Genomic DNA, 26,510 nt, shown 5'->3' on the forward strand with positions numbered 1-26,510 from the left:
CTGGCAGATGCTCATATACCTACTGTATGTCTGTTATGGGAATAGAGGAGATGTGAATAGTGAACATGATCACAGCTTGGTTACATGGATATTATGAAAAATTTGATTGTATTGACAGCACATACTTGATGTGTAAGATTTAATTTAAGAAAAAGGTTTTACATTTATAACAAAAATAAGTAAAAAAAAAAAAAAAAAAAAACTCAAATGCACATGTGTGGAACATGAACTACTGGTCTGGATAAGGTTTTTGTTACAATGGATTTGTCAAAACAAAACATGCTCATTGTGATTATACCTAGAGTGGGTAAGAAAAGTTATGCTCATCAGGGACTTCACTGATTATGGGTCTCAACAAGCACAAACATGTCTTGACTACAAACATTCCTGAGACTTGTAACTCCAGAGGTCTCAGCTTTCTGTTTTATCTGTGGGGGGGGGGGTTACATCTCTCATTTGTCCATACTGGTGAAACTGGACATTATCTTAATTCTTAACATCTGGGGTGATAACAATCAACTACTGTACCCCAGGGTACTAATACATCCTAAGTATAACTTATTAAAAATGAACTTAAAAGGACTTCGTATTTACAAAGCAATACTTGTGATTTAACCAAAATTTGTCCTTTCCCCAGAGGTCCATTACAAAAATAAGACGTATAAAGCAACAGTTTTAGTCTGAGCCTGAGGTCAGGCCAATCATTCAGTCCACTGATCAACAGAGTTCAGTCTCTTTTTCTGGTGAATGTGATAACTTCCTGTAGCAGTGGTAGGTCAGGAAAGCAGCTGGATAACTTCTCTGGCTCTGTGCGCCCTCTGCTGGACAGCCACGTCCTCTGGTGCTTGTCCTGACTCTTCAACCAGGGCTAAGGCCTTCTGCACTGTAGTGTCCCTCGCCCCTCCGCGAAGCCCCTCCAGGTACTCGAGCAGCACGGAGAACTTCTCATCTGGAATCTGAGAACAAGTATTTTTAATTACATATTAGTCATTCTTCACAAATAAATGAATACATTAATATAAATTAAAATATATATATAATAATACTAAGATGAAGTCATTTTGAAAGGCAGCATATGACTGAGCAACTCCTTTCAATGTATTTTAAGACAGTTCAAAAAATATTGTCGGTGCAAAGACGACACAAATTTGGTGAAATTGTTTAATTAATTCCACAATTAATTATTTCTTCCTCACTTTATGCATTTCTCAATACACACACAAAAAAAATGTGTTCAAACCGTGCTATGAAACGTTTTGAAAGAGATTAGTGGGTGTAGTGGGTGTAACAAACTAAGTGAGCTGTAAGACACTGAGGTCAACACCTCATTTACTCCAAACCCTCATCTGAGAAAAAAATCCCCCCCCCCTTCATGAAACGATCATGTTGGTTAATTTTACCTTTTCAGAGTCAAACATGTGCTGCAGTAACCACGTCTGCCTGGTCTTCTGGAACTTCCACTCTGTGCGCCTCTCAGCCCAGCTGCAAACACAAAACCACAGCAGTATTAGATCAGTTAACCACAGCTAAAAAACATTTACCGTATGTGTAGGAGTGGAAAACAATATCATTAACACATACACCTCGGATATAAATACACCTTCAACAAGGACAACATTTCTGAATCTTATAATGTCCAACTTCTTCTGAGGAATTATCGAGGTGTTGATTTTTGCTTTATAATGTCCTCCCGTATACATAACAAAGGGTGGGGCAAAATAAGTATTGGTATAGTAATTAGGACTGCACTTCCATGAAGTTGTGCAACTTCCAAGAAGCAGGTTAGAAAAAGAAATCAAATCTGGATGCATATCGTGACAAGTAAATATAGCATGTGTGCAGTGTTTTTCAGGCATCTACTCCTTGCTTCCTGGTTGAGTGGATACAAATATGAGGTTGGACCTATGGTTTCTTATGTAAGAAGTGTCAACATGACCAGCAGGAGGCCACCATGCTGATCGAGCTGTCCTGGACCCAAAAAGAGCGACTCTTACCAGGTGAGGTAATCTAAGGCCTGCTGAGGTGCGGTGGGTCCAGATGCTTCTGTTTTCGGTAAGGTCTCTCCTTCTGCCTTCAGCCTCTTCTTCTCTTCCTTTTTCAGGATTTTCTTCATCTTCCTCTCAAGGACCCGCCTCTCTTCGGGACTCAAGTCCTCCTCTCCCTCCGGCTCATGTGTCCCCTCAGGGCGACTGGGTGGATCTGAAATCTGTCACACCAAGGCAAAACAAAGGATCCTGGGAGTTATCTACATTAACAGACCTTCCTTTTCAGACCTTAATTATTGTCTGTGTTTATGTTAAACCAATAACAATCATCCATAAATAACACACCATGGCTGAATGATAAGAAAACTCAAAACAACATCATTTGACTTTTTGTGTATATTAACAGCCATTTCCTGGCAGTTTGATTTCTACTGAGTTTAAAATAAATGTGACATTTTGTTGTGCTGCGGTGTAAAGACAAGTGAAAGATGAATGCACTTTTTGGCTTTTGATCACTTCCTGTTGTGCTGCAGCTCAGAGGGACGTTTCCCCAATTCCACATGAGGTCAGCATCAGACACATTTATACTGTGAGGTTATCTGTGGTTTGCAACATCCCCTCAGTGCAGCACACACCCTCGTCCACAGCACATGCTGGCACCGTTTAAAAATAACCACCTGTTTAGTTAGTTTCTTGCGAAATCATAAGAGAGGAGTCATGTAAACAAACAGGTGTTGTGTGACTTAATTCTGAAATGAAACCAACACTGCATTTCTGTTTCATGAAAGAGAAACTCTTTGCTGGGAAACTAGACGAGAAAAACTAAATGTAATATTTTCTCTTTGTAACAGGATGAAACAGAGTATCTACCTCCGCATGTGTCTGCAGAATTACTGATGCTTGGCAAAGGACTTTATAAAACTTACTCCAAAGAGAAATAAAGAGCCAAATTAAAGCTATTATTAATGCTATTTTCTACCTGGAACCAGAAACTGCTGCATTTAACTCTCAGGGGAAGTTAAACAAGGGGCACAGTATGCTCTCTGATTTAACGGACTCAGTCAGCACGGTGATGAAAAAAAAAAAAAAAAAAAAAGAGGGAGGGGAGGAAAAGATTTTGATCACATGTGCACGAAGTCACTCTAAAAGTATGCTGGTGGGGTATTGCCCACAGAAATATAACAGCCCTTCACTGTGAGCGTTCGCGTCCATGCAGCAAGCATCATTTTCCGAGCTTTGAGTCGATACACGGCGTCTGGCTGGTGGATACAAAACAGGACACGAGAGTGGGTGACGACAGCGAAATGGTAAGTGGAAACATGTGTGTTTTACTGAGCAGTTCCTCAAAGACGAACAGACAAAGACTGGCCAACGGGAACATGCAGTTGTGCAAAATACTTAGAAAGACAAACTAAGCTACTATTATTTTTAGTTAGCACTATATATGTATATATTTAGAGATTCATGATTTAGTTAAATTTAGTTAAAAAGTTACATTTTTAATTCAAGCTTGAAGTAATTTAGGAAGGAAATGTACCATATGATGAAAGAGTATGTTCCTGTGGAAAATGAATCATAGACTGAGTAATAGTAAACACCGTTGAAACTGCATTATAAACAGCTGATAATGGGCGCCCCGGGGGCTCACCTAGTAGAGTGTGTAACACGAAGGCTTAGTTCTTACCGCAGCGGCCCAGGTTCGAATCCGACCCACAGCCCTTTGCTGCATATCACCCCCCCCTTCCTCCCTGGCTTTCCTGTCTGTCTCTCACTGCGACTATCGTATTAATGTGACTAAAAAAAAGTGATTAAAGAGGACAGTGATGCTGAAAAGGACAAGATTTCATCAGTGGGTGTTTTCTCTTTTCTTTTTCCAGTCTAATCAAAGTGTGGACTTGTTCATCACTGAGAGGAGCACCTCACCTCCATTTTCCAACAGTTCTACCATCACAGACAGCAGCTTCACCAACACGGACACCTCCACTACCTCCTCCACCATCTCCTCTGTGTTAGACGAAATTGCAGCCAGCGACATAACCTCCAGAGCAAACTATGTCTACAGTTTCTTTGCAGGTCTGGGCTTCGTGGCCGGCTGCTTCCTGCTCTACAGCTTCATCCAGACCTACAGAGCCCACAAACGGCTGGCTTGGCTCGATGGTCTGCTCTGGGTTTTTTGTGGCTTGCAGCTGCTGCTCCTGCTCCTCTCTCTCCATGCTGTGGCCTATAGACCTCACTACCTGAAGACCACGGCTCTGGGCTGTGCTGTTCTCTCCTTCTTCATTAATACAGCCTCTCTGTGCGGCCTGTTGGTATTAGTGCTCATGGCTTATGTGCTAACCCTTGATCCGCCATCCCACGCCCTGCTGAGGAAGCCTGGGGTCTGTGCAGGTCTGGTAAGCGTGACTTCTGTCCTGATCGCTCTGCTGCTGGCTGGGATTCGTGGACCCAGGGAGGGTCTGCAGGAAACGTGCAACTGTTACATGGATCCAACCAAAGCTGGTGTTTCGTATGCAGTGGCTAAGCTATGCCTGGCTTTTATGATTCCCTACGTCCTCCAATTAGTACTTCTGATTGGTGGCTGTGTCCGGCAGTGGAAATCCAAAGGACGTTTCCTCTCCGGCTCTGAGGAGGGTCCCATGTTCCTGACTGTCACCGTAGTCATGTTTGTGTGCCTGCTGTTCTACAGTGTGGCGCTGGTGAGAGGGGCACAAATACAGAGGGAGGTGGGGCTGAGCAATCATGAGCAAGCGTTTCTGAGCGTGGCAGAGTTTGTACTGTTCTCTGGGAGCAGTGCCAGCCTGCTGCTGGTGCTGGTCATGCACAGGCCGTGTCGAGAAAGTCTCCACGGAGTGTTGAGGCAGCTGAGGGACTGCTGTCGAAGCCCAGGGCACACGCAGCCCAACAGAAACATCATTGCTCCACACATCGAGATCACAGACACCCTGCAGGACATAGAGTCATAGAGGACAAAAGGTCTCCAGTTTGAGGACAGAACTCTACTGATGCATCACATCGAAGACTTCTGAGATCTGATGTATTAGACATTTTCTTAATCTAAGCTTTAACATGCATGTTTTTCTCTTAATTGACTATGTAAATGTTTTTATATACATGCACTCATGTTAAGTGTCTTCAGTGGCTGAAAGTTTGTAAAGCTATTTTTCAATTTTCATTTTCTTGTTTTGTACATTTGTATTTTACAAAAAATAAATGTTTTGCTAAACATCCTCAGAATTGCACACCATATTTGCACAGTTCTTACTATTGACATTAGAACAATGTTTACATAGTTGTTAGTAATCAAAAACTATGATTAAGACAATTGACCACAACAACAACAATTAACCTCTTCTTAAAAAACAGACTCCATTTGCATCAACATGATGTGCACAAAAGCCCATTTAGTCAAAATGGGAAAACCTCTGCAATTCCCAGAATACCACATAGGAAACACGCAGTCTTGGAAAATGAAAGTCAGATGCTGAGTTTTGGCCAGGGGTGTCAATACTCTTCATGTAATTAAAAAAAAAAAATCTGTTTAAGAGCAAACAAAACAGACAAGCCGTACTCTATGAACTTTCCAGCTCTTTTCAAGGAATTGATGGGCACCAGTTCTGGGAATAACTGACCTGCATGGATCATATGTTGCATCAGTGCCAGCAAAGAGTGGCACAAAACCAGGGACCAGTAGGAAAATTTATACATGAGCGAGGTTGCATAAGTTGACGTCATGTGAAATGTCAGACCTAATTCACACTGAGGAAAATCACAGTAGGAATACTTCAAATATATATTACTCCTTATAAGAAAATCACAAAATCCTTAAATCCAAAATGCAATGCCTCACAACACTGATATGGGAAATGATCTACAGTCTCAAACAGGTGCCTGTCAGCTACAAAAACTGTCTTTTTGCATTTTAAGGAGCCCGAGGCAAGAGCCAATGATGTAAAACTATCCCTCCCTGCCCTTCATCTTGTTTTGTGTAAATATGCCATTAGTCCCTCTTTGCTAAAAGTCCCCTGAAGCCCATATTTATATATTTTAACATTATACGATCACAGTCGCGTTCACACTTCATGGTGAGTGTTGACCAAGTTAGATGACCCAATTATTTATGCAATAAAATACATCCATATAAGAACACATAGGGGATGCTGAACATGACTAGTTAAAGTTTTGTTAAAGAACTAAAGTGAAGCTGTTATGAAAAAAATTATTTTCATGTTGGATTAACAAGATACGGCTTGTGTGCGCGTGTGTGTCTGTATTGTGTGTTTGTGTTTCTTGCTGTAAGTGGTGGGTGGCACCACAACACTGCTCTGGATTTACTTTGACATCAGCTTTCATGGTCACCACCGAAGGACAGTGAGACTGCGTGCCGTGCAAGGAAACATAGGTGAGTTTAAGCTTCTTTATATTAATGTCCAAAGTGTGCATCACAAATTAGTTTATGCCGAATCTAACTGACTCATAGTGTCTTATAGTTTTTAAATTAAAAGCATTGTTTCTGTCACGTGTAGCATAGATTTGACCAACATTATTTTAAGGCAAATGTAGTGAAACAGCTATTACAATTTCAAGCAGTTCTTAGGCATGTTTAGCTCTGTATTAGATTGTAAACAGTAAAGAGATGTCAGGAAACAAGAGACAGAAGAAAAAAATCGGGTACACTGCAGTTTAAGGTCAGCACTTTAAACCTGCAGATGACCATGGCATACCAGTATTAAAATTTTATATCCTCATAATGAATTAAAATGATCCTAAAAACAATGCTACACAGCTCAAAATGGATGTCTTCACTTTACAACATTTTGAAATCATTTTCAAAACTGCAGCAAACCAGCATAAACAGCTAACAGACAATAAAAAGCTATACAATAATAAGCTTTACAGGTTTGTATCTGACTATGTCTGAATGTCATGCTACAGCATATGACACTTTGTTAGAGTGGTTATAATCAGCCGTCTTGACACAAGAGGATCCTAACATTACTTCCAAAATGATCACCAAGTGATGTATATCCAGTGTTGTTAAATGTATTGTTATTTATTGGTACTTTGCACAGAATTTCTGCCCATTGAAAGTCAATTCTTCAACATTAAATCTAAAAATTGAGACACTGGAAACAAGCTGTTGAATGACTGCACTTCTCCTCTCTGTCTAGACCAAATCGTGGGCATCAACTCCACTATACATCCAAGAAGACCAGAAAGAAGAAACAGATGGCACCGCGGGCTCCACAGGGGCTAAAAACCCTCGGAAAACTAAGAACTATGAAAAGTTAATGGTTAGAAACTACTAACAACACCTCAACACAAAGGTCTAATAGGGACATGACAATGTACATGGGCTACAGAGTCATCACTGACTACAACTTCACTGTATACCTAAATGGCACACAGGCAGTCGTCTCAGATTTTCTGCAGACGGAGAATCATCAGCGTTACCTTATCAGCCTCATCCTCTCCAGCCTCTACATCATATTGCTCTTCCCTGTTGGCTTAATCGGGAATATCCTTATCTTAGTAGTCAACCTGGACCACAGGGGCCCCATGGCAGCCTCAGACCTCTACTTTGTGAACCTGGCTGTGGCCGACCTCATCCTTGTGGCTGACTCTCTGATCGAGGTGTTCAGCCTGAAGCAGGGCTACTACGACAAGGCTGGACTCTGCACCTTCATGAACCTGTTCCAGCAGGTCAACATGTACAGCAGTGTCTTCTTCTTAACATGGATGAGCTTCGATCGGTTCGTTGCACTGACTGGCATCATGTATCGCAGCATGGTGTGTGCGCGTCTCAGCTGCTGTCTCATCTGGGTGTCCTCTTCCCTGCTCACCCTGCTGCCTTTTGCTATAGCTCAAGCTCAGCACGCTGGAGAACTCACTTTCTGCTTCGCCAATGTGACCCAGATTCAGTGGCTGGAGGTGATGCTGGGTTTTTTGCTGCCTTTCTGCATCCTGGGCCTGTGCTACTGGAGAATAGCACAGGTGCTCCAGCACAGCCAGAGGGAACAAGACAGACCACAGCGGAGGCCTCGCAGGCAGAAAGCCCTCCGAATGATTTCAGCAGCTGTCTTAGTCTTCTTCCTCTGCTGGCTCCCAGAGAATGTGTTTGTAAGTGTTCACCTCCTGAGAGGTGACACAGACGGCGGCACACTGTGGCAGGACTATCCCCTGACAGGTCACACTGTCAGGCTGGCAGCCTTCTCTAACAGCTGCCTGAACCCACTCATCTACAGCTTCCTTGGGAAGACCTTCCAGGATAAAATGAAGCTTTTTCTCCAGGCGAGGAGCAGATGGGCCAAGCTTCACAGGTCAGCCTCAGGAAAATCCATCTATCTACCAGCTGCAAACACATGTGGCCATGCAGCATGCAATAGACCATGCCATGCCACACATTTAAGTTATAACATCCACTCACACACTGTTATAGTCCCTGCAAATGAAAACCTGCTGCATTAGGTAGGTCACACAGATTAACACATCATAAACCTCTGTGTTTTGAGTTTAAAGACAGTTATTCATGGTTAATGTAAAAATAAGGAATTCCAACTGTTGTGGAAACCTGTGCAGAATCAGTTAATTAAGCTTCACACACACCATGTATTGCAAATTTTGGATCAGTTGTTTTTTTAAGGTGTTTTGTCAAATGACAATTCAGATTTCTGATGCCATCTAGAATCTAACATGTTTTGTCATTTAAATCAATATGCAAAGAAAAGCTCTATGCACTGAACAACTTTCCCTGCTCTAAACTGTTTTTCAGTTCCTTGACACCTTCAGATAGTACAAAATTGTATTGCATTGTAAATCAGCAATCACAGTTCAACTGACTACTCACAGAAACTATCAAAATGAAATAATGAAATCATTTAAAGGCAAGATTTTCAGCAGTTAATGGTCTTACCTTAGTTGGCTCTGTCACTTGTTTCTTTTTGTGTTTCTTGTCCTTTTTCTGTTTTTTATCATCTGCTGTGATTGTGTCTTGAGGAATTTGTACTGGAGCATCCTGGGTGAAATAAACAGATTTAGTATTTTGTGAGTGATTTCAGGTTGTGTAATCTAAAAAAGGTACAAGACACTGTGCTACTCACCTCTACCTCCATCTTTTTCCTTTTCTTTTTTACTTCAGCATCCATCATTTCTTCTGGATGAACCTCACTAGCATTTGAACCCAACTTTTTCCTCTTAGGAAGACTTGATCCTGATTTCAAAGATTTATCTTTGGCCATGAGATTCTGTACTGCTACAAACAAAAACACAAGTGAATGTTACTGAACAGCTAAACAGTCATGCTGTATGAAGTTATAAATGGAAAGTAAATCAACCTTAGAGACAGAGAGGGATAAGTGCTTATGCATACTTAATTTGCTGTGATAAACATTTCATTACACTAACCCTGAGAAACAGACGAACATATTGACCTCCAGTACAACCGTACATAAGTATTTAAATTGGTTTCACTTATCCAGCTACTACTGACGATCAGCCGCCATGAACAAGAATTAAAAAAAGGAATATGGTCGATTTCACTTACAAACCATAAACATCCGTCTTGAATCAAACATTACTTTCATCACATTGTCTTTTCGTAAAATAGATTATATGAAAACTTACTTGGACTCCGAAAGAAACGTGCAGCAACTAGATAAGCACAGAACAAGCATGGGAACTCAACCAGGAAGTGATGTTGCCCAGGTGAAATGTGATTGGACGGATATCACTCTTTGTTTTGTGATTGGTCGAAGGATGCGAGCGATTCAAAGGCATTCGCTGATCACGTAACTAAAGCCTGGGCATCATCTACGTATCTACATTATCTACTGAAATAAGCAAATTGACAAAACCAATCTCAACCCATGGTCCATTTGCTGTCTCAGCAAATTTCCATGACAAACACCTTCTGCTTGTGAATATTGTGTGATGTGATGAAAGTTCTCCACTTAGCATTAAAATTGCTTTGTTAAAAGACGTGTTTTTTCGAAATCAGACTTTTCTTCTTCATATTATAATAATAATAATAGTATAAATAATAATAATAATATTTGACAAAGGTAAAATGTCAAAATAAAAAAATTATTTCAGGTTCCCATCTATAGTTTAGTGGAACTGGCAAGCCAGCGTTCAAAAGCTGCACCGGAAGGAATTCAAGGTTGCACAACGTTGTGTTACATGACCTACCCAAAGCGCGTTTGGTAAGAAAACCTTCAGTTTCGTTGACCTGACAATTGTCTGTAGTAAGATGACCAGTTGTCCGAGATGTCTACAACAGCAGGACGAGTTTTCAGCGGTCTGACACGACTATCTCGAGGGATTTCAATTCATAACTCAAACGTGAGGTAAGTGTTAATCTGAGGCAGCTGATAAAAGGCATGTTGACTCTGTAATGGTGGCTCAATGACTATGTTCAATTTTTTCAGGCAACACTAAACTGTAGGTGTACTTCATTTACAGTATAAAGAAACAGCCCATTCCAGCATTTAACGATGTTGTTTTTCTGAGAATCCATCTTTCTGTATCAAGAGCTAATTCAACCTAAAGCTCACATCACGTAAAAGCTCACAGTGACATCAGCACATACACACAAGAGAACTGTATCCCTTAAGCTGGAGTTCACGAACCCATGAAGTTATCAGTTGACACACAAAGCTCTACGTGTCTTAACATAGTGACTGAGATTTCATGAGTTTTCATTGTATACGGCGCTTAAATGTATGACTTACAAAGTGTCAAGTGAAGGTGTGTCCTACCAGTGTCCCACTTGCTTGTAAATTCACTGTTAATGGAGCATGTGCAATATTTGTCCCTAGATGACATCCTCACTGTGTCCTTTGTCTAATTCTTGGTCAACTATAGGGGGAGACACAAATGAGTGGTGGACAATATTAAAAGAATATAGACACCTGGAAATACAAAATCTTTGAGGCTGATACCCACATTAACATTTGAAAAGAATGGTGACAATGTGTTGTTATTTATTCCTTCAAATGTCATTCTTAAAGAATTGTGATTAAGATATGGAGAGACACACTAATTTACCTCAAACACATTTCCCTTTTCTGTGCTATGATTTCTTATTGGCTGATATATACTGCAGATACCAGTATATCTCGCAAAATATATTATTGGTCTGTGTACAGGCACAACCGATTTATCTACCTCTCAAAATTACTTCTGTTTTTATCCTGTGCAAATTCAATTTTAATTTAGAATACAGCCATGTAAAAAATAATCCATTACAAATAAGTCTTAGTTAAAATATGTATTAACAGAAAAAGTAGAAGCACTTTTACTACTACTACTGTAATTATATTACTGTATATATTATTACTGGTGCAGTAATGTAAGTAGCATTTTACTGTTGTAAAACATAATCTATAACAATGTATAACATTTTTATAATCCGATTTTATGTAAAAATACAATCCGTAAAGTCAAGTTACCAAAATGGAAATACTCAAGTGAAGTAGTTCAAACTTATACATGAGTACTTGAAGTGTACTTAGTTACTTTGCATCACTAAATCAGCCAGTCTTAACTGATGTCTTATTTTTCTTCTTCATCAGCAGACTGAACAGTGTGCGGTCCCTAGCTCTAAGCTCTCAAAGGCCAGCGAGTTCCAAGAGGCCCACAGATGAAGAAGTGAACAATGAGCCCATCAAGTTCTCCACAAGTAAAGCCAGTCACAGGACGTGGAAGGTCGACAACTCCATGGGGAGCCAGTTTGAGCGGCCCTGGTGGAAAGTCCTTCCTGTCAGTCTGGTAGCCATCGGCTTTCTGTTGTGGTGTGTAATGAGAGAGGAGACGGACATTGATTCAGAGCTGCAGAAGCAGCTGTATGAGCATTTACCTGGTCTGCTTTCAGAGGAAACGGAGGAGGAAGCTCAAAATAAAGAAACAAAATAAGTTAAATATGGGACTTCAGATATATATATATTTCAGGTTTTATTTATTGCAAGATGTATCAGTAGTATGCAGGCTGTGGCACCAACTCATTGTGCTGACAACATTGGTGGTGTAGCAGCAGTTAAGCCGTCCTGTACCATGGAAACTTTCTCTCAGTGAAAAATGAAAGATTGTGTTAGACCATACATTGCCTTTTGTTTCAGTTGATCAGAACATGTGGATTAAAAATGCCTCAATTTAAAAACACCCAAATTGGGTTTAGTCTGCCTTTCTGTTGTACTGTAGCCACATGCTAATCTCTATGAATACCCATTGCAGTACTTCCTGATGTTTTGTCAGATTCCTCAACAATATGGGACTGGCACAGACCTCAACTTTGACAGAGCACATTTGTTTAGTAGATTGTCTTAGTGAACTAGTTGGAGTTTTGTCAAGTCTTAGAATAGCCATTGATGCTGTAATGCCATCAGGGTTAACACCATTTGCTGGGGTTTGTAGTGGGGGAGGAGCTAACATACATTTGCATTGTGGCTGGTGTTGGATGTTTTTCGAGCACATTTAGATAAAGCAAAAAATAAATTCAGGTCAATAATTTGAGGTAGCGGAAAGTTTATTTACAGCACAAGAAATCCTATGACATGCACACACAGGATTAAAGATCCAGAATCTAAAATAGATTTGCAAACCTGAGAAAGGCAGTGGAATATTTTGCTTTTCAGCATTTACAGATATGCAGCTCTATTCTACAGTAAATACGACAATTGAAAGAAAGTTGAGAGTGAAATGAAAAATACAAAAAAAAAAAAGAGAAAGAAATACATGCCTGAAACTACAAATGACAAATTAAGTGGTACACATGCTGGTAATAATTCAAGATTTACAAAACAAACCCCAGTCAGTCCCTGCCACCCCCCAATCCCCACTAAAAAGATAAAATCCATCATTTATGCACGCTCTCCTCTAATTCGCCTGGCCAGCTGAATATCCTTGGGCATGATGGTAACCCTCTTTGCATGGATAGCGCACAGATTGGTGTCCTCAAAGAGTCCAACCAAGTATGCCTCACTGGCTTCCTATACGAGAACCAAAAAAAAAAAAAAAAAAACATAACTGTCATCTACTTGCACAGAATCACACTTAACCTGTACATACTTGTGATCAAAAATGACAATAGAATGAAAGATAGAAGTGCCATCTCACCTGGAGAGCTCCAATAGCTGCACTCTGGAAACGGAGATCTGTCTTGAAATCCTGAGCGATTTCCCTGACAAGACGCTGGAAAGGCAGCTTCCTGATGAGCAGCTCAGTGGACTTCTGGTACCTACGAATCTCACGCAGGGCAACAGTGCCGGGCCTACAAAGACAAAGAGACATGCTGCCTTTAAGACCCCAAACCATGCATCAAGGAACATGTTTTGATAATTACACCAAAATCCAAAATATCCACACCAAAAACCACAGCAAGAACTTCATGACTTAAGGTTACAAAACTTATGCAATTCTGAAAAAACCCTACATGATGCCCACTGGTTACCAGGTTGTTAGAATACACGCTGGCAAAGTTAAAAGGATGCTTTTTTTTTTTAATCAATTTTCACGTGCATTCGTAGCAATAGCAATCAGTTTTTACAGTCAACAGAAACTTGAGCACTTAACAAGTGTACCTGTATCTGTGGGGCTTCTTCACTCCGCCGGTGGAGGGCGCGCTTTTCCTGGCAGCTTTCGTGGCCAGCTGCTTCCTAGGCGCCTTTCCTCCGGTGGATTTACGAGCGGTCTGCTTAGTACGAGCCATACTTCACCTGCAGGTCTGAAAAACAAACAATAGATGAGGTGAACAAATACATTTTATTCACTGCCAGCATGGTTATACTTTAACCTTCACTGGACCGAGTCTCCGCCTCAGGGAAAGTACGTTCACGCTAAGCAGTTTTACCGATGACACACAGGAGTCACAGCCTCCTTCGAAGGAGATAAATATATGCCGTTCAATTTATAAGCTATAGCTAGAGATAAAAACGAGGCTAAGTAACGTTAAGAGACGGAATTTGTTATTTGGCAGTGGGATGCCTCTCAATTAGTCATATACACAAGTATAACCTTCCCATAACGCATAAATGGTTTTAATTAAAAAACGGCTCCTAAGCCCCGCCACCATTAAGCTATGGGAGACACACACGTTTCTTTGCTGTTGTTAGCGAGCAAATTTAACGCTAGCTAGACGGTTGCAAAATGGCGCCAGCTACCAGAGGCTTACATTAATTTAAACACCGTTGCCCGCTAAAGCAACTTAAACATAACCATACAAGTGAAGTAAATTCTTATTCGCGGTTTAGTTGCGATTGTGATAAAACAAGTTTGTCGATAAGCAAAGTTTGTAAAGAGCAGCTTAATGGCGGTAACAGTTAGCCAACTGGCTAAGGCGCGCTCCGTTTTTGTCAACTGACTGACGATTAACACCAGAGCAACCGTGTTTTAATGTTTCTTGACGACCTGGAATTCAAAGTAAACCATATACTTGATCACCATGAACAATCAATGTCCAAAAACAATATAGTAATAGTATACCCTTCACGTTACCGTTTGTTTTTATTTTCCGGGAAGGCAGCGTGTCCTCGTTGCTTGTCGGGCAATGGCAATAACCGGGGGGGTGAGCAGGAGGTGGTATTTATAGTTTGAGAGAAGCGGAGCATGAAGTCCCGCCCCGGAAGCTATAGGACTGGTCTAGACTGAAATCCCTGACGGAATGTGATTGGTGGAGAAATAAACTAGGATCGCCGCCACTGCTTTTGAAAAAAAAATGGGAAAAAAGTGCCTTTTTTTATATTGAACTATCTACACGTTTATTTATTCATTTATGAACCTGAAACTGCTTCTTCTTACACCGCAAAGTTTTGCCATTAGCTTTTGGTTCTTCATCCGTAGGACTTTCCACACCATCTCTTAAAATACAAATTCTCTTAATTAAATGGAGCAAAAGGTAACAATGCTCTCCCCTTTCAACAAGAGGTAGGCTGTGTAATGTGTAGAAATAAGTGTCTTACCTTTAGCTGATGCCAGGGGAAAAAACTTGGTTCATGGCAGGTGATGGACAGGGGACAAGTCATACCCTAAAATCACAGGGGATATTCTGTTTGTATGCACACTTTCAAAAAAGTAATATTTGGTTGTAACTTGAAATATAAGATAGAATTTTACATAGAGCCCCCCAAAACAAAACAAGACAAAACAAAACAACAACAAAAAAAACAATAACAAAACTCATCACGGAATTGTTTTAACAAAAGGAAGTGAGTCAAATTCCTCTTATTTTGTAATAGTGTAATAGTACTGCAAACACAGCTCAATGAATACTGTACTTCCACAAGTCATTGTGTGAAGACCTGAGTTACTACAACAAATTCAGCATCATGCTTCTCCGGACAGAACCTGGATGGTGTCCCCATTGGTTTCCTAGCTCAACATCTGTTTGGGTAACACCCCATACAGTCCTAAGATGTGGTCAACCATCGGACAACAGAGAAAGGACACAAACAATCTGATCCTTTGTGTCTGTGTTAAAAGAGGAGGGTTCAGCAGGAAGCTGATACAGAGATCACGCAGACAGCCTGGTGACAAATCCAGTTTGTTTCTTTGTTGTTAAAATTAACCCTTACTCTCAAGCCAGCTGTATTAGCATAGAGTGATTACAGCCTTTTTACTAGTGCAAATTTGTTGAAAGTTCTACTTTTTCTTTTACACTTATTACATAAAATAACAACTGGTTTACCTGCCTCCAACAAGTTTCAAATATCTGCAAGTTGATTTTCATATTGTAAAATCAATGAAAAAAAAAAGCTGTCTATGAAATACAATCAAAAATTCAGATGTTGTAACACTGTTATTCAGGGAGTGAAAAGCTTTCTGTTTTTCTTACCACAAAAGCAAGATGCTGAGTTGGAGCTGAAGGACTCTCTGGGTTGGACTGCTCTGCTCCAAAGCAGGAGCACAGGCCACCAGCAGATGGTCAAGTTCCTTCTGGATAATAATGCTGGTGCTAATGTCAAGTGAATGTCTTCATTCATCCCATTACTTCTGCAAACACTCCATCCACACACTGAGTTTTTCATGGATTTTCCTTTCATCCACAGGGAGCCAGGATCTGGTTTCACTCCCCTGACGGAGGCTGCTGCTTCTGGACATGAAATATACTCATTCATCATATTCAGTACCTGCTTGATCAAGTGTGTAGGTTACTGTCTACAAAACATGATCTTTGCATTTCAAATAGTGTGCTAAAGCACCAGAAAAAGTACACAGAAGGACTTACATATAGGAGGAATTGTGTTTGCTTTGATTCAAACTTGTACCTAACGCTTTAGAGCATTGTATGTGTGTGTAGTAAAAGTATGTTTTTTACGGCTATAGATACATTTTTTATTTATTTATCAGCAAGCTAATTCACTGTAACGTCTGCCTATGTATGTTTTAGTATGTCATGATTAAACACAGTGATAAAAAATAAATTATATACAAACAGAGAAGCCGACCAACTGGGTCAAATACTAACCAAGCGGAACGACAAGCGGAACGGAAATATTACCAGACGGACCTATTCTTCAGACGCACCAGAGGTAAGTTGTCACAAAACATTTCCGAAAACATCTTTGGTTGTTCTGAACAAAACCATTTGATGGACATTAAGAAAACAGACGTATTTTAAAAACGCTAGCTAAAACTTGTGCCAGTTCCGTGGAGAATGTCTTTACTCCCGAGGCGTCGAGTTAAATAGTCGAAGAGGAATCCTGCAACACTAGAAGAGTCAGCATGGCCGAGCAAAGGCTGCTGTTCATAGGTAAATAATCATTTAATTACATGTCGGTGTCTGGTCTATCATAGGTCGTTATTGGCAACAAAACGTGGATATAAATCGCTTGAGTGTTGGCGCGCTTCGTCTAAAATAGTTCTCAATTTAATTTAACTGAAATTAACTCGACTTATTAGTGGCCTGAAATGTTTTTATTCACCTTTCTTTATGTTGCACATCTGTCTGTATCTTTTACAATTAAAGGGAGAGTAAGTCTTAAGATAGTCAGTGCAAGTCAAAGTCAATGCAATGCAAACCAATGTCAGGTTGTGGGTCTGTTCATTCAACAGATATTGAACCGACTTCAGACAGCTCCGCTTCTGCTGGAGGCAGAGCTGAGAAACGCCTCTGGACACGTAGTGAAAACACCTTCAGATTCAACTTCCTCCCTGGCTGCTCTCCAGCACTTGAGGAGAAAACATCTCCATCAGACAGGACCGAGCCAGCGAGGAGCCACATATCCTTTACCGGAGAGGGATCTGCTTTTGCCTTCAATTTCCAAATCCCTGGTGATACACCTGTAGAAGACATGGAGACAGGAGAGACCCCAGACACGTCTTCTCAAGGAAGCCAACGGACCGTCCAAGAGGAAAAGCCTTCCTCGCTGCAGGAGGATAACTCTACACCTGAACTGTCAGTGCAAACCAAAGCAAAGAAGAAGAAGAAGAAATCTGGAAAGAAAAACGCCTCAGAATGCAGCGAGGCACAACAGATGCCGGCTGAGGGGAGTCAAGGAGATGAAGACACACAGCTGGTCAGTGTGAAATGTTTTCCTCTAAAGTAATCATGTTGGTTTCTGGTTGATTCATTGATTTGATGATGATGATGTGATGATATGAATGTGACTGTGTGTTTCAGAGTGCAGAAGAGCAGCTGAACAGACAGCTGGACTGGTGCATCGAGCAACTGGAACTGGGAATGAGATCCCAGAAGGGCACGCCGAAACAGAGTTAGTGGGATGTTAACCTTACACAGCATAGGGCTTGTATTGTGTGTAGTATGAGTATAGCAGGATAAAGCTTATAAACACAAAGAGATAAATGGAGTGGCCTGTAGTTAGATGTCATTATACAGATAAAGTATCCTGATACAAATGATCTGTTACTACCGGGTGTAAATGGGATTTAGGCCTGAATAGAGCTATACAACTGAATGTGATAGATACTGAATTGCTTTGAGGTGTGACACCTTGATTATGTTTTCCCGGTAGAGGAGGACGCCTCTCGTGCCCTGAAGACTCTACGTAGCTCCAAAGCTCCCCTGGTCAAGAAACGGCAGGTGATGAGAGCCATGACTGGAGAGTACAGGAAAAAAATGGAAGAGGAGAAGAACAAACAGTTCAAGCTCATTCAGAGCGGTGAGTGGATCGTAGCAGTAGACTCATCTGAACAATAAAAATTGCAATTTGTAAAAAAAAAGGTTTACCTTTGAACTGTGAAAGTGTTGCAGTGCAGTGAATTGATGGGTTTCTCTGTTCCCAACAGAAATTGCATCAGCTCAGGTCAAAGTTGTGTCAGATTCCCCAAAGAAGTCTGTTTTCTGCCAGAGAGCTAAAGTCAAAACCCAGACCCCAAACTCAGAGGAGAACCCGCAGGAAACTGAAGCCCAGGATACAGGCCTGACACCAGAGACTCAGGAGGAGACATCAGCTTTTGTCTTTACTCCTTCAAAGGACAAGTTTCGCTTCAATTTTCTATGAGTTTTTTTTTTTTTTAAACCTGAAGATAAACTTTTCACCATGGGTTATGTTGGACTGTACTTGGACAGTCTGGTCTGAGCTGGACATTCTTTGAGTCAGAAACAATGTTAAGCAGATAAAACAAGGGGCTGCACTGGAGATAAACGGAGAAAAAATATTATATCACAGTGCTAATATTCAAAAGCTTCAACTGATTGCTCCTTGTACTTTGTGTCTAAATAAATAACTTTGTATTTTTGTTTGCATTGTTTTTATTTATTATGAATGTGTAAGATTATAACAACCTTAATGTAAGGCATGATTTGTGATATCTGTGTACCATACTTGCATAACATTTTTATAGTTAAACCTTTTGAATTTTATGTAGTTTTCCTCATCAGTAGCTGTTACATTGAGGTCAGGTCAATCCACAGGGAAGTTTTCGTTTTTTGCTACAGGTTGTAATGTAAGATGTTTTTAGTGATTGCTGAATTTATCATAGACATATCACATACATTTGCTAGTTAATGTTAATAAAGCTACATGTTTTGTAAATAGTGCCACTTCATCATTGCCTGACATACTGGTTCTGTCTTTTTGTCTTGTGGCCTCAAAATGAACTTATCTGAGTGTTGACAGGTGTTCTGAGCAGTCCAACTTTTTGTTTTTGGATTTTTTCATTTTAAGGCACACGGAGGTGAACGTATCTATTATTTCAGATTGACGCTTTTTTTCCCTGCTGACCCCACAGATTTTTCCTGGGACCCCTTGAGGGCTCCTCACCTCCCAGGTTGGTAAGACTAAACCAAACAACATACAAACCCAGCTTTTTTTTTTTTTTTCTCCAACAGACACTGCTGTTGGTTTAAGCATAGACTAGATAAGACAACAAAACGCAAAAAGTTCAGGGTCAAGATAGTAAGTAACATAATAACATAAGTTCCGTCAAACAGGAAAGGGCGGGGTGTGGTTCAACACGAGCACAATTGAGTGTGACACACAAAACAAAAAACTTTGAACCGCTGAGAAAACAAACGACCTGTTGCTTGTAAGTTTTGAACTAATTTGTTTACAGTGTGAAGTATTAGTTAGTTTAGGTTGTTGTTTGGTTGTAGTGTAGATGTAGGTTGGGGAGAGGTTTATACCGGGGTCGTCGTTGTCTCGCTAAGCTAACGTTACACAAGCTAAAAGAACAAAGTTTAGAGTTAGCTAGAGCTGGTAAAGACATAGATTAACTTTAAAATAACTGCAAGTCAGAAGCAAATATCATTCAGTATTGTCCGTATGTTTATTATAAACTAAATCCCACGACACTAAGCGACTGTTTCTGTCTGATATTCAGACAATGAGCCTTTAAAGTGTGAATTCAGGGTTTTGTACTTTTGATCATATCATGGCGGAGCTCAGTCGCAGGACCACCTCTTGTTTTCAGGTGTCAGGGGGGACGTGTGAAGAGGTGGGAAATGTCTGAGCTAAGCGACGAGGCCAGTGAATCGGAGCAGCTGGGTGCCAGCCTCTCCCTGTGGCTGGGTGACTCCGTGATGCGACCTGAGGAGCTGGATGTTCCTCTGGACCTCCACACCGCCTGCTCCATCGGCCAGTACGACGTGGTGACAGAGTGCATCAAAAAGTGGGTTCCTAAGAACGCAGACACTCCCCAGATGTGCACCTTTCCTCCACAACCTATACATATATGATCTGGTTTGTTTTCAGGCGTGAGGTGAACCTGGATGGCAAGAACATTGGAGGATGGACCCCACTGATGTATGCGTCATACATTGGACATGACAACATTGCAAATCTTCTGCTGGAGGCCGGTGTGAATGTAAATGCTACCACTGCCAAAGGTCTAACCCCGTTGATGCTAGCAGCAAGCTGTGGCAATGAAAGTATTTCATACTTCCTGCTTCAGGTACAAAATGGTTCTGTTCCCAATATTTAATAGAGTTTTATCTTTTGAATGGACTAGTACCACACAATGTGGACACTTCACAGGACAAAGTGAGAGAATACAATGTGACTTGTTTGTGAGATGCATTGCATCTGTTAACTGTGTTGATGGAAAATCAAACACAGAAGGGAAAGTATAAGCAAACATCAACACCATCAATGTTTTGTGATGCAAATGTTTGCTGTTTGGATGCCCAAAAGCCAGATGTTTAACCATCCTTAAATGTTTTGACAAAAAGGGCCAAGTCTAATTTATGCAAAATAACACAACTGGCTTGCCCGCTTCCAACAACAGATTCTATGTTGTAACACTTTTATTCAGACAGTGAAAAGCTTTGTTTTTCTTACCCCCAAAAGCAAGGTGCTGAGTTGGAGCTGAAGGACTCTCTGGGCTGGACGGCTCTGTTCCACTGCACTAGCACTGGCCACCAGCAGATGGTCAAGTTCCTGCTGGATAATAATGCTGATGCTAACATCAAGTGAGTGTCTTCATTCATCCCGATACTTCTGCAAACACTTCATCCATACACCGAGTTATTCACAACCTTTTCTTTCATCCACAGAGAGCCAGGGTCTGGTTTCACTCCCCTGATGGAGGCTGCTGCTTCTGGACATGAAATCATAGTTCAGTATCTGCTCGATCATGTGAGTAGGTTACGGTTACTTAATACACTAAACATGCTCTTTGCTGTTCTTGTGTCAGATATTGAGCTGCAGCACCAGAATGTAAACAGAAGGATTTACCTGCCATATAGGATGTTTGATTAAGGAGTAACATAAAGAAGGACCAGTCCTGCTGACTCGCCCCTTATGGTGTTGACGTCTGACATCTGTTTGTTTTATCCATTAACAGAAAGTTAAAGTAGAAGATCGCAATGCTAAAGGAGAGACTGCTCGTGCCCTAGCAATGATGTATGGCTATACCAAGATCGTCAGCCTCATTGACTCACGTTCTCCAAGGATCAAGCCAGGTACTTGTCTCAACAGCTTAATTTGTTATTGTTTGTTTTTGATAAATAAGTTGTAATTCTTTCTTTTGTCTTTCACTTTCTGATCCATCCTTTCAGGACACTTTGAGGACCTGAGCTCCTCTGAGGACTCGGACAGCCCACCCCCGAGGATTAGGCCTAGAAACCGAACTAAAGGCATCAGCATCCACGATGGGCCTCAGGCCATTGCAAAGTTCCGAGTAGGAGGCACGAGCAAACTGTGTGGTAGTGTCATACTTGTTGCACATAATATACCCATTCTGCCAGGATTTTAGTTGTTAAGTCAAATTTACACAACTTCAAAAAAGGAAAGTCTCAATCAGTGGCATGCTGCTATTCATTATTATAGTTGTGGGTGAGACAGCAGTTTAATGTTGCTCTTCTCCTCACAGAGCCTCCTGCTGTGCCACCAGGCTACATGACGGTCCGTGATATTGGTGAACAGAGTGAGGGCCTCTGCTACCGTGACGTGACCTCGCCTATCAACGAGCTGGACGGCCAGAGCAACAGCAGCAGAGGCGAGAGGCATATGACTACCCATAAAAGACTACCTGAAATGCATAACTGAAATAGTTACATGTGTCTATGAAATAAATTAAGAGTTATTATGATCAGTTATTAAAGTGAAGTAACATAGGGGGCATTTTTAGAAATCCTTTGGCACTGGCTGTAATGGTTTGTCTTTCCAAGCAATTGTAATATTTTCTCTGTTACTGTTGCAGATGATAGTCCATTCTTTGAAAATGACATGCCCACCATGAGGAGCAGCAGTAGCAGCAGCGAAGGCCTGCCTCATGTGATTGGCCTCAACTGGGAAGGCTCTGTGGAGAGTAATGAGGTGAACATAAGAGCACAGGAATCCCACTGTTATGGAGGGAAACAACACATTTTTTTGATATGCAGTCACAGATAGATGTATCTTTGTCCACCAGGACTCTGACCCATGCAAGAAGAGCAGCTCTCGCAGAGTAAATAAGGGTCATCACTCGAAAGGAAAGAGTCGCCATGGAAGCAACGATGCAGCTCACTCCAGTGGCGCAGGGAACTGTGTCATACGTTCACATATTGTTCCTCCGCCCTCCTACACCGGTCCAAAGGTATGTCTGCATTTGTACAGTTTTTAAATCAACTAATAATGTGATCTAGATGGTGTGTGGTTCATGGCCAGTTTATTTGTGTCTTTAGTTCTTCACTAGACCTATAATCTCTTGTTCCTGTAGGATCTGGCAGAGTTCTTGGAGCAGATCGGCTTCTCTAAGTATCTCCCAATACTTGAAGAGCAAGATATTGATCTGCGGATATTTCTCACCCTGACGGAAAATGATCTCAAAGAAATAGGGATCACGTAAGAGTCCTCGGGCCACTCTTTCACATGTACCCTGAATATAAAATGTTTGTATTTTTCTTTTGGCATGGAATAATATATTCTCTCGTTTACCAGATTGTTTGGACCCAAGCGTAAGATGACCTCAGCTATTGCAAGGTGGCACAGCAGCGCTCGACCACCCAGCGATGCTCTGGAACAGGCTTATGCTGACCAGCTTGAGGCTGAGATGCAGGAGATGGCCATTCAGCTACACAAGGTAACTAACAAAAGAAATACTCACTGTAACCGCCATACAAATACTTTCTGACTTGACTCAACTGAAAACCTTTTACCCATATCTAACTAACTAACTAACTCCCTATTGTAGCGCTGTGAAGAGGTGGAGAACCTGCAGAGCCAGGTGTCTCAGGAGAAGGAGCTGCGTACAGTGATGGAGGGATGTCTGATGGAGGACAAGATGGCGTGGAGGAGGGTGCACACCGAGTTGGTGGAGAACCACCGACTGGCTCAGGACATGAGTGCCACACTAGCGAAAGCCAGGACCTGCCGTGCTGAACTGCTCTCCTGCTTCCCTACTGATGGCAATAACATCTCTTTCACTGACGTGGAAAATAAAACAAAAGATGACACAGGTGACAAAGGTGAGTTATTGTGCTGTGCTGGATAACACCTGTTACATTTTGTGATTTTACAAAAAAGAAAAGTAAGTGATTTTACCTCTCCTTGTAGTTGCGGAGGGCCTGACATGCTCCAGTGTTGTAGAGCTAATGAAGAAGTTGGATTCCTATGAAGAAGAACTGGGTATGGTGGTGTAATGCTTCAGTGATTAAAGTGCTTTTGTGTCATCAGGGCAGTTTAATTAATGTCCAGTTGTTTTATCATAACAGCGGCGACCCTGCAGACTGTGCTGCAGAATCTGAGGCGAATGAGTGCCCCTGAAAAAGTCTCAGATAGCTGGGAACGGCCTTAACCTTTCCAGGTGAGTACTTACTGGATGAACACAGCAAGTGCTGGATGAATTCTATGGCTGCGAAAAGAAGAGAAAATAACAATTTTTTTTGAACTTCTGAAGGGGATACTGCCAATATTCGACGGAGGGTGATTTAACCACCCCGAACAATCTCAGTGAAATGGGAGAAGGTCAAAGATGAGGCCAGCCCTCCCGCACTTGAAGCTGCCGACCTGCTGCCCCTCTGGGATTGGCTGATGGACCAGAGCTTGCCAGATGTGGACAAGGCCAAGGGCAACAGCAGCTGCTGCAAGGAAACGACAAGCAGGCAGGAAGGGCACCTGACCCCCACACGCTTGTGCTGGTGAATACTGGACTCCAGTAGTTGGGTTGTGAAAATGCACAGAGAGGAGGAAGGACTGATCGTGGATCAGACGCTGTAATACTGTGAAGCATTTATACAAAACTGTACTCTCTTCCTATATGAAATGTGGTTTAAATTATGTTCATGCCACCAGATGAAGGGGTGCAGTTCTTAAAAAGTTCTTAAAGTAATCTGTTTAGTTGAAATAATTTCTGCAGTGATACTTGATGATTTGAATGAAATCTACTCACTTGTATGCTGTTTGAATATAATGTCCTGCTGAATGCATTTTGAGGAGCTGAAGATCATAACAAGAAACCTGAAAAGACCTGTCATTTCATCAGTTCCCGCAACACATAAGTTATGAGTAAAATTATAAAACTTCAAAACAGACACAAATCTTTACAGCAAAATAGTGATTTAGTTTTCTTTTTCAAACACAAACAATAGACAGTTCAGTTTCAGAGTTTACTCAGTGGTGCTACCAGGAGGTTAGGTACTATCTGGTGGATTTCCTGTGTATCTTCTAGAACAGGATCCATTTTACCCTGAAATGCTCCCAACTCTTTAAAAAGCTGGAGAGTCTTGATTGTATTGGACTAAAATTAAAATCCACTTGCCTGAAAGTTGAGGGCAAATTTTTTAAAACTGTAACAAACAATCATCTGCTCGTGACAGATACACTACGCACAAATTAAACAAACATTTTATTTAAATGTATTTCAGGGTGTTATCAGATGTTAAAGCAGATCCTCGTAAGAAAGACAACTTATGTGGAATTTTTTCTTAGCTTCATATTTTTATGACCATGTACAGCATGCATTAGGACAACAGAAATAACAGTGGAAAGAGTTGTTTCAGTAGTGGTTAAGAAAACTAGATTTCTATATCTTTTAATCTGCTATACTTAATTACTTTTCAACACTTTAAATTTGGAACTTCGAAAACAGCAGCTGAAAACAGCAAAATTGTTCATGACTTCATGCCTTCCGAATTCAAATTCATGAACAAAGTATTAAAATCTCTTGCCTAAAGTTTGGGACTTTAATCTTTTCTTTTCAGCATTTCTGTTCTGTTCCTCCTTTTAGTTTGAATTATGGTGCTCACTGGACTCTGTATCAGACTTAAGCAGATTTGTGGAATATGAGACTTTTGTTTTTTTAAGTGTTTCTCTCTTTAACCAACACTGAATAGTGAAACTCCAGGTCCTATCCCCTGACCTGCCCAGATGTTTGATATAATCAGCTGGCTCAGAGCAGTCTGGCATGATACAGGGCAGCTCTGTGTGGACCGAGCCTGGGGGTTGGGGATTCCCCCCCAGATTATTGGGATGTCCTCATGTGGAGTACATCTGAAAATCCTCTATTGTGCCCGGGGCCTTGGCGGTAAAACGATGCGATGACAGTTGCTGCTCGGTAACAACCTTGGCACAATATGGATGTTGGCTGAGTTTGGCTTGAGCAGCTGATCCAGATAGAGCAGCTTCTAGCCTGCAGGTTTATAATGAGCACAGACTGCTTCCAGCTTGTACATCACTGCTCTGCCCTTGTAATGGACTGAAACTGAAATATCAATTTACTACAACACTAGTTAATGGGAAATATGGATTATTGCTCTAATGTTATGTTAAACTGCCATAAAAATGGTGTTGGGTTCTGATCTTTTATTTCCAGGGCTGTTTTATGGTCTATTCCAAAGCTTTTCTGTTTGATGTGCCAGAATCCAGGATGCTTATGTCACCGAAACAAAGATCAATTTTCAGTAAATAAGGTCACGGAGCTGAGGGCTATCACCTGTAGTGATGTTCTTCCGCTGATCGACAAACTTGATGGCAGATGGGAGTGGAAGACCAACACTTATGATGCCGAGCAGCCTCCAGAATTTAATGTTTCCAAATAAACATCATCAGTGTTGAGAGTCGGGACTGTGCTGATAAAATATTCTGCGTCTCTGTGATAATTTACTCATCTCATGAAAGTCTGCCAGTAAAGCTGACAACTAGATTGTAAAGTCCTCCAACCATTTGCCATCAGGCTGCACAGTACTGGATGAAACAGGGAGTCCTGTAGTAACAGTCAAATTTCACCCTAGACAAAGCTGTTCTGTTGAGGTTTATCAGGACAGAAGTTGTCTCTGTTGGTTTCTACACGTGTCTGTTGTGTATCTCACCAGCAGTGAGATAGACACACTACGACAAGCAAATGACTGTTGCTTCGAGCAGCACACATTGTGTCTAACTGGTGGACTACAGGCTAGAGATATTGGCGGGTTGCCAGTTGGGATTTCTGGGCCCATGAGAGTAGAGTGTTTCTTGAGGAAAAAGAATAAGTAGTGTTCCTTCTTCTCACTAAGCTGCTCTCGAGCAAGACGTTTTACCCACACTGTTCCACCGGGACTGGGTGTACTGGGAAGCTGCCGGCTGTACCAAACTACCATAGATGTGAATGATGTGAACGCTGTAAAGTGAAGCTTCTTCTGATGAATGTAGGGTACAGAACAGACATTACGGGTCCAGG

At 41.3% G+C, this 26,510-nt stretch overlaps 7 protein-coding genes across 11 annotated transcripts; 5 read left to right on the forward strand and 2 right to left on the reverse strand.

The window, feature by feature from the left end:
- Window positions 1–28: 28 nt before the first annotated feature.
- On the reverse strand, window positions 29–9,686 carry LOC130162488 (uncharacterized protein C7orf50 homolog). 2 transcript variants are annotated; one of them, XM_056366232.1, is made up of 6 exons: window positions 9,606–9,686; window positions 9,083–9,234; window positions 8,896–8,997; window positions 1,995–2,206; window positions 1,401–1,482; window positions 29–956 (listed from the first exon to the last, which is right to left on the reverse strand). In XM_056366232.1, the coding sequence occupies exons 2-6, from the start codon at window positions 9,218–9,220 to the stop codon at window positions 777–779; spliced, it is 714 nt and encodes a 237-aa protein (XP_056222207.1). In that variant the 5' UTR covers window positions 9,221–9,234; window positions 9,606–9,686; the 3' UTR covers window positions 29–776. The 2 variants fall into 2 exon arrangements, with proteins under 2 accessions (XP_056222207.1, XP_056222208.1); XM_056366233.1 differs by having other exon boundaries at window positions 9,083–9,231; window positions 9,606–9,624.
- LOC130162486 (uncharacterized) lies at window positions 3,069–6,832 on the forward strand. The gene is made up of 2 exons (XM_056366230.1): window positions 3,069–3,292; window positions 3,863–6,832. Exons 1-2 carry the CDS (start codon window positions 3,290–3,292, stop codon window positions 4,946–4,948), a joined length of 1,089 nt encoding a protein of 362 aa, XP_056222205.1. The 5' UTR covers window positions 3,069–3,289; the 3' UTR covers window positions 4,949–6,832.
- LOC130162483 (G-protein coupled estrogen receptor 1-like) lies at window positions 6,882–8,882 on the forward strand. Its single transcript, XM_056366227.1, has one exon. The coding sequence runs from the start codon at window positions 7,323–7,325 to the stop codon at window positions 8,448–8,450; it is 1,128 nt and encodes a 375-aa protein (XP_056222202.1). The 5' UTR covers window positions 6,882–7,322; the 3' UTR covers window positions 8,451–8,882.
- Window positions 9,687–10,124: 438 nt separating the features above from the next.
- On the forward strand, window positions 10,125–12,146 carry LOC130162489 (ubiquinol-cytochrome-c reductase complex assembly factor 4). 2 transcript variants are annotated; one of them, XM_056366235.1, is made up of 2 exons: window positions 10,125–10,327; window positions 11,558–12,146. In XM_056366235.1, the coding sequence occupies exons 1-2, from the start codon at window positions 10,248–10,250 to the stop codon at window positions 11,892–11,894; spliced, it is 417 nt and encodes a 138-aa protein (XP_056222210.1). In that variant the 5' UTR covers window positions 10,125–10,247; the 3' UTR covers window positions 11,895–12,146. The 2 variants fall into 2 exon arrangements, with proteins under 2 accessions (XP_056222210.1, XP_056222209.1); XM_056366234.1 differs by having other exon boundaries at window positions 10,129–10,327; window positions 11,555–12,146.
- A 340-nt stretch (window positions 12,147–12,486) lies between these two features.
- h3f3d (H3 histone, family 3D) lies at window positions 12,487–14,599 on the reverse strand. Its single transcript, XM_056366236.1, has 4 exons — window positions 14,472–14,599; window positions 13,559–13,701; window positions 13,095–13,248; window positions 12,487–12,967 (listed from the first exon to the last, which is right to left on the reverse strand). Exons 2-4 carry the CDS (start codon window positions 13,684–13,686, stop codon window positions 12,839–12,841), a joined length of 411 nt encoding a protein of 136 aa, XP_056222211.1. The 5' UTR covers window positions 13,687–13,701; window positions 14,472–14,599; the 3' UTR covers window positions 12,487–12,838.
- Window positions 13,705–18,674, forward strand: c21h8orf33 (chromosome 21 C8orf33 homolog). 2 transcript variants are annotated; one of them, XM_056366228.1, is made up of 7 exons: window positions 13,705–13,724; window positions 16,022–16,118; window positions 16,411–16,504; window positions 17,028–17,491; window positions 17,596–17,686; window positions 17,948–18,094; window positions 18,222–18,674. In XM_056366228.1, exons 1-7 carry the CDS (start codon window positions 13,720–13,722, stop codon window positions 18,434–18,436), a joined length of 1,113 nt encoding a protein of 370 aa, XP_056222203.1. In that variant the 5' UTR covers window positions 13,705–13,719; the 3' UTR covers window positions 18,437–18,674. The 2 variants fall into 2 exon arrangements, with proteins under 2 accessions (XP_056222203.1, XP_056222204.1); XM_056366229.1 differs by lacking the exons at window positions 13,705–13,724; window positions 16,022–16,118; window positions 16,411–16,504 and adding an exon at window positions 16,511–16,725.
- Window positions 18,675–19,346: 672 nt separating this feature from the next.
- On the forward strand, window positions 19,347–25,653 carry anks3 (ankyrin repeat and sterile alpha motif domain containing 3). Of its 2 annotated transcripts, none has more exons than XM_056366226.1 (16): window positions 19,347–19,463; window positions 19,848–20,045; window positions 20,129–20,327; window positions 20,723–20,844; window positions 20,929–21,010; window positions 21,219–21,336; window positions 21,433–21,561; window positions 21,747–21,872; window positions 22,077–22,192; window positions 22,287–22,451; window positions 22,575–22,699; window positions 22,796–22,937; window positions 23,049–23,322; window positions 23,411–23,482; window positions 23,569–23,660; window positions 23,754–25,653. In XM_056366226.1, exons 2-15 carry the CDS (start codon window positions 19,879–19,881, stop codon window positions 23,649–23,651), a joined length of 1,920 nt encoding a protein of 639 aa, XP_056222201.1. In that variant the 5' UTR covers window positions 19,347–19,463; window positions 19,848–19,878; the 3' UTR covers window positions 23,652–23,660; window positions 23,754–25,653. The 2 variants fall into 2 exon arrangements, with proteins under 2 accessions (XP_056222201.1, XP_056222200.1); XM_056366225.1 differs by having other exon boundaries at window positions 19,348–19,463; window positions 21,433–21,579.
- Window positions 25,654–26,510: the final 857 nt, after the last annotated feature.

Source organism: Seriola aureovittata, chromosome 21 (genome assembly GCF_021018895.1).
Source record: "Seriola aureovittata isolate HTS-2021-v1 ecotype China chromosome 21, ASM2101889v1, whole genome shotgun sequence".
NCBI lineage: Eukaryota > Metazoa > Chordata > Actinopteri > Carangiformes > Carangidae > Seriola > Seriola aureovittata.

What these genes read in the sequence shown, in the direction of transcription:
- LOC130162483 (XM_056366227.1), top strand. Translation starts at nt 7,323, where the DNA reads ATGACAATGTACATGGGCTACAGAGTCATCACTGACTACAACTTCACT.
- LOC130162488 (XM_056366232.1), bottom strand. Translation starts at nt 9,220, where the DNA reads ATGGCCAAAGATAAATCTTTGAAATCAGGATCAAGTCTTCCTAAGAGG. An exon ending in AAGTGACAGAGCCAACTAAG is followed by an intron (nt 2,207 to 8,895) that starts GTAAGACCATTA and finishes TTGGTGTGACAG; the next exon opens with ATTTCAGATCCACCCAGTCG. An exon ending in ACATGTTTGACTCTGAAAAG is followed by an intron (nt 957 to 1,400) that starts GTAAAATTAACC and finishes ACTTGTTCTCAG; the next exon opens with ATTCCAGATGAGAAGTTCTC.
- LOC130162489 (XM_056366234.1), top strand. Translation starts at nt 10,248, where the DNA reads ATGTCTACAACAGCAGGACGAGTTTTCAGCGGTCTGACACGACTATCT. An exon ending in ATTCATAACTCAAACGTGAG is followed by an intron (nt 10,328 to 11,554) that starts GTAAGTGTTAAT and finishes CTTCTTCATCAG; the next exon opens with CAGACTGAACAGTGTGCGGT.
- h3f3d (XM_056366236.1), bottom strand. Translation starts at nt 13,686, where the DNA reads ATGGCTCGTACTAAGCAGACCGCTCGTAAATCCACCGGAGGAAAGGCG. An exon ending in AAGAAGCCCCACAGATACAG is followed by an intron (nt 13,249 to 13,558) that starts GTACACTTGTTA and finishes TTGTCTTTGTAG; the next exon opens with GCCCGGCACTGTTGCCCTGC. An exon ending in CAGCTATTGGAGCTCTCCAG is followed by an intron (nt 12,968 to 13,094) that starts GTGAGATGGCAC and finishes GTTCTCGTATAG; the next exon opens with GAAGCCAGTGAGGCATACTT.
- c21h8orf33 (XM_056366228.1), top strand. An exon ending in GAGATGAAGACACACAGCTG is followed by an intron (nt 17,492 to 17,595) that starts GTCAGTGTGAAA and finishes TGTGTGTTTCAG; the next exon opens with AGTGCAGAAGAGCAGCTGAA. An exon ending in GTTCAAGCTCATTCAGAGCG is followed by an intron (nt 18,095 to 18,221) that starts GTGAGTGGATCG and finishes TGTTCCCAACAG; the next exon opens with AAATTGCATCAGCTCAGGTC.
- anks3 (XM_056366225.1), top strand. Translation starts at nt 19,879, where the DNA reads ATGTCTGAGCTAAGCGACGAGGCCAGTGAATCGGAGCAGCTGGGTGCC. An exon ending in GTGACAGAGTGCATCAAAAA is followed by an intron (nt 20,046 to 20,128) that starts GTGGGTTCCTAA and finishes GTTTGTTTTCAG; the next exon opens with GCGTGAGGTGAACCTGGATG. An exon ending in TTCTCCAAGGATCAAGCCAG is followed by an intron (nt 21,337 to 21,432) that starts GTACTTGTCTCA and finishes CCATCCTTTCAG; the next exon opens with GACACTTTGAGGACCTGAGC.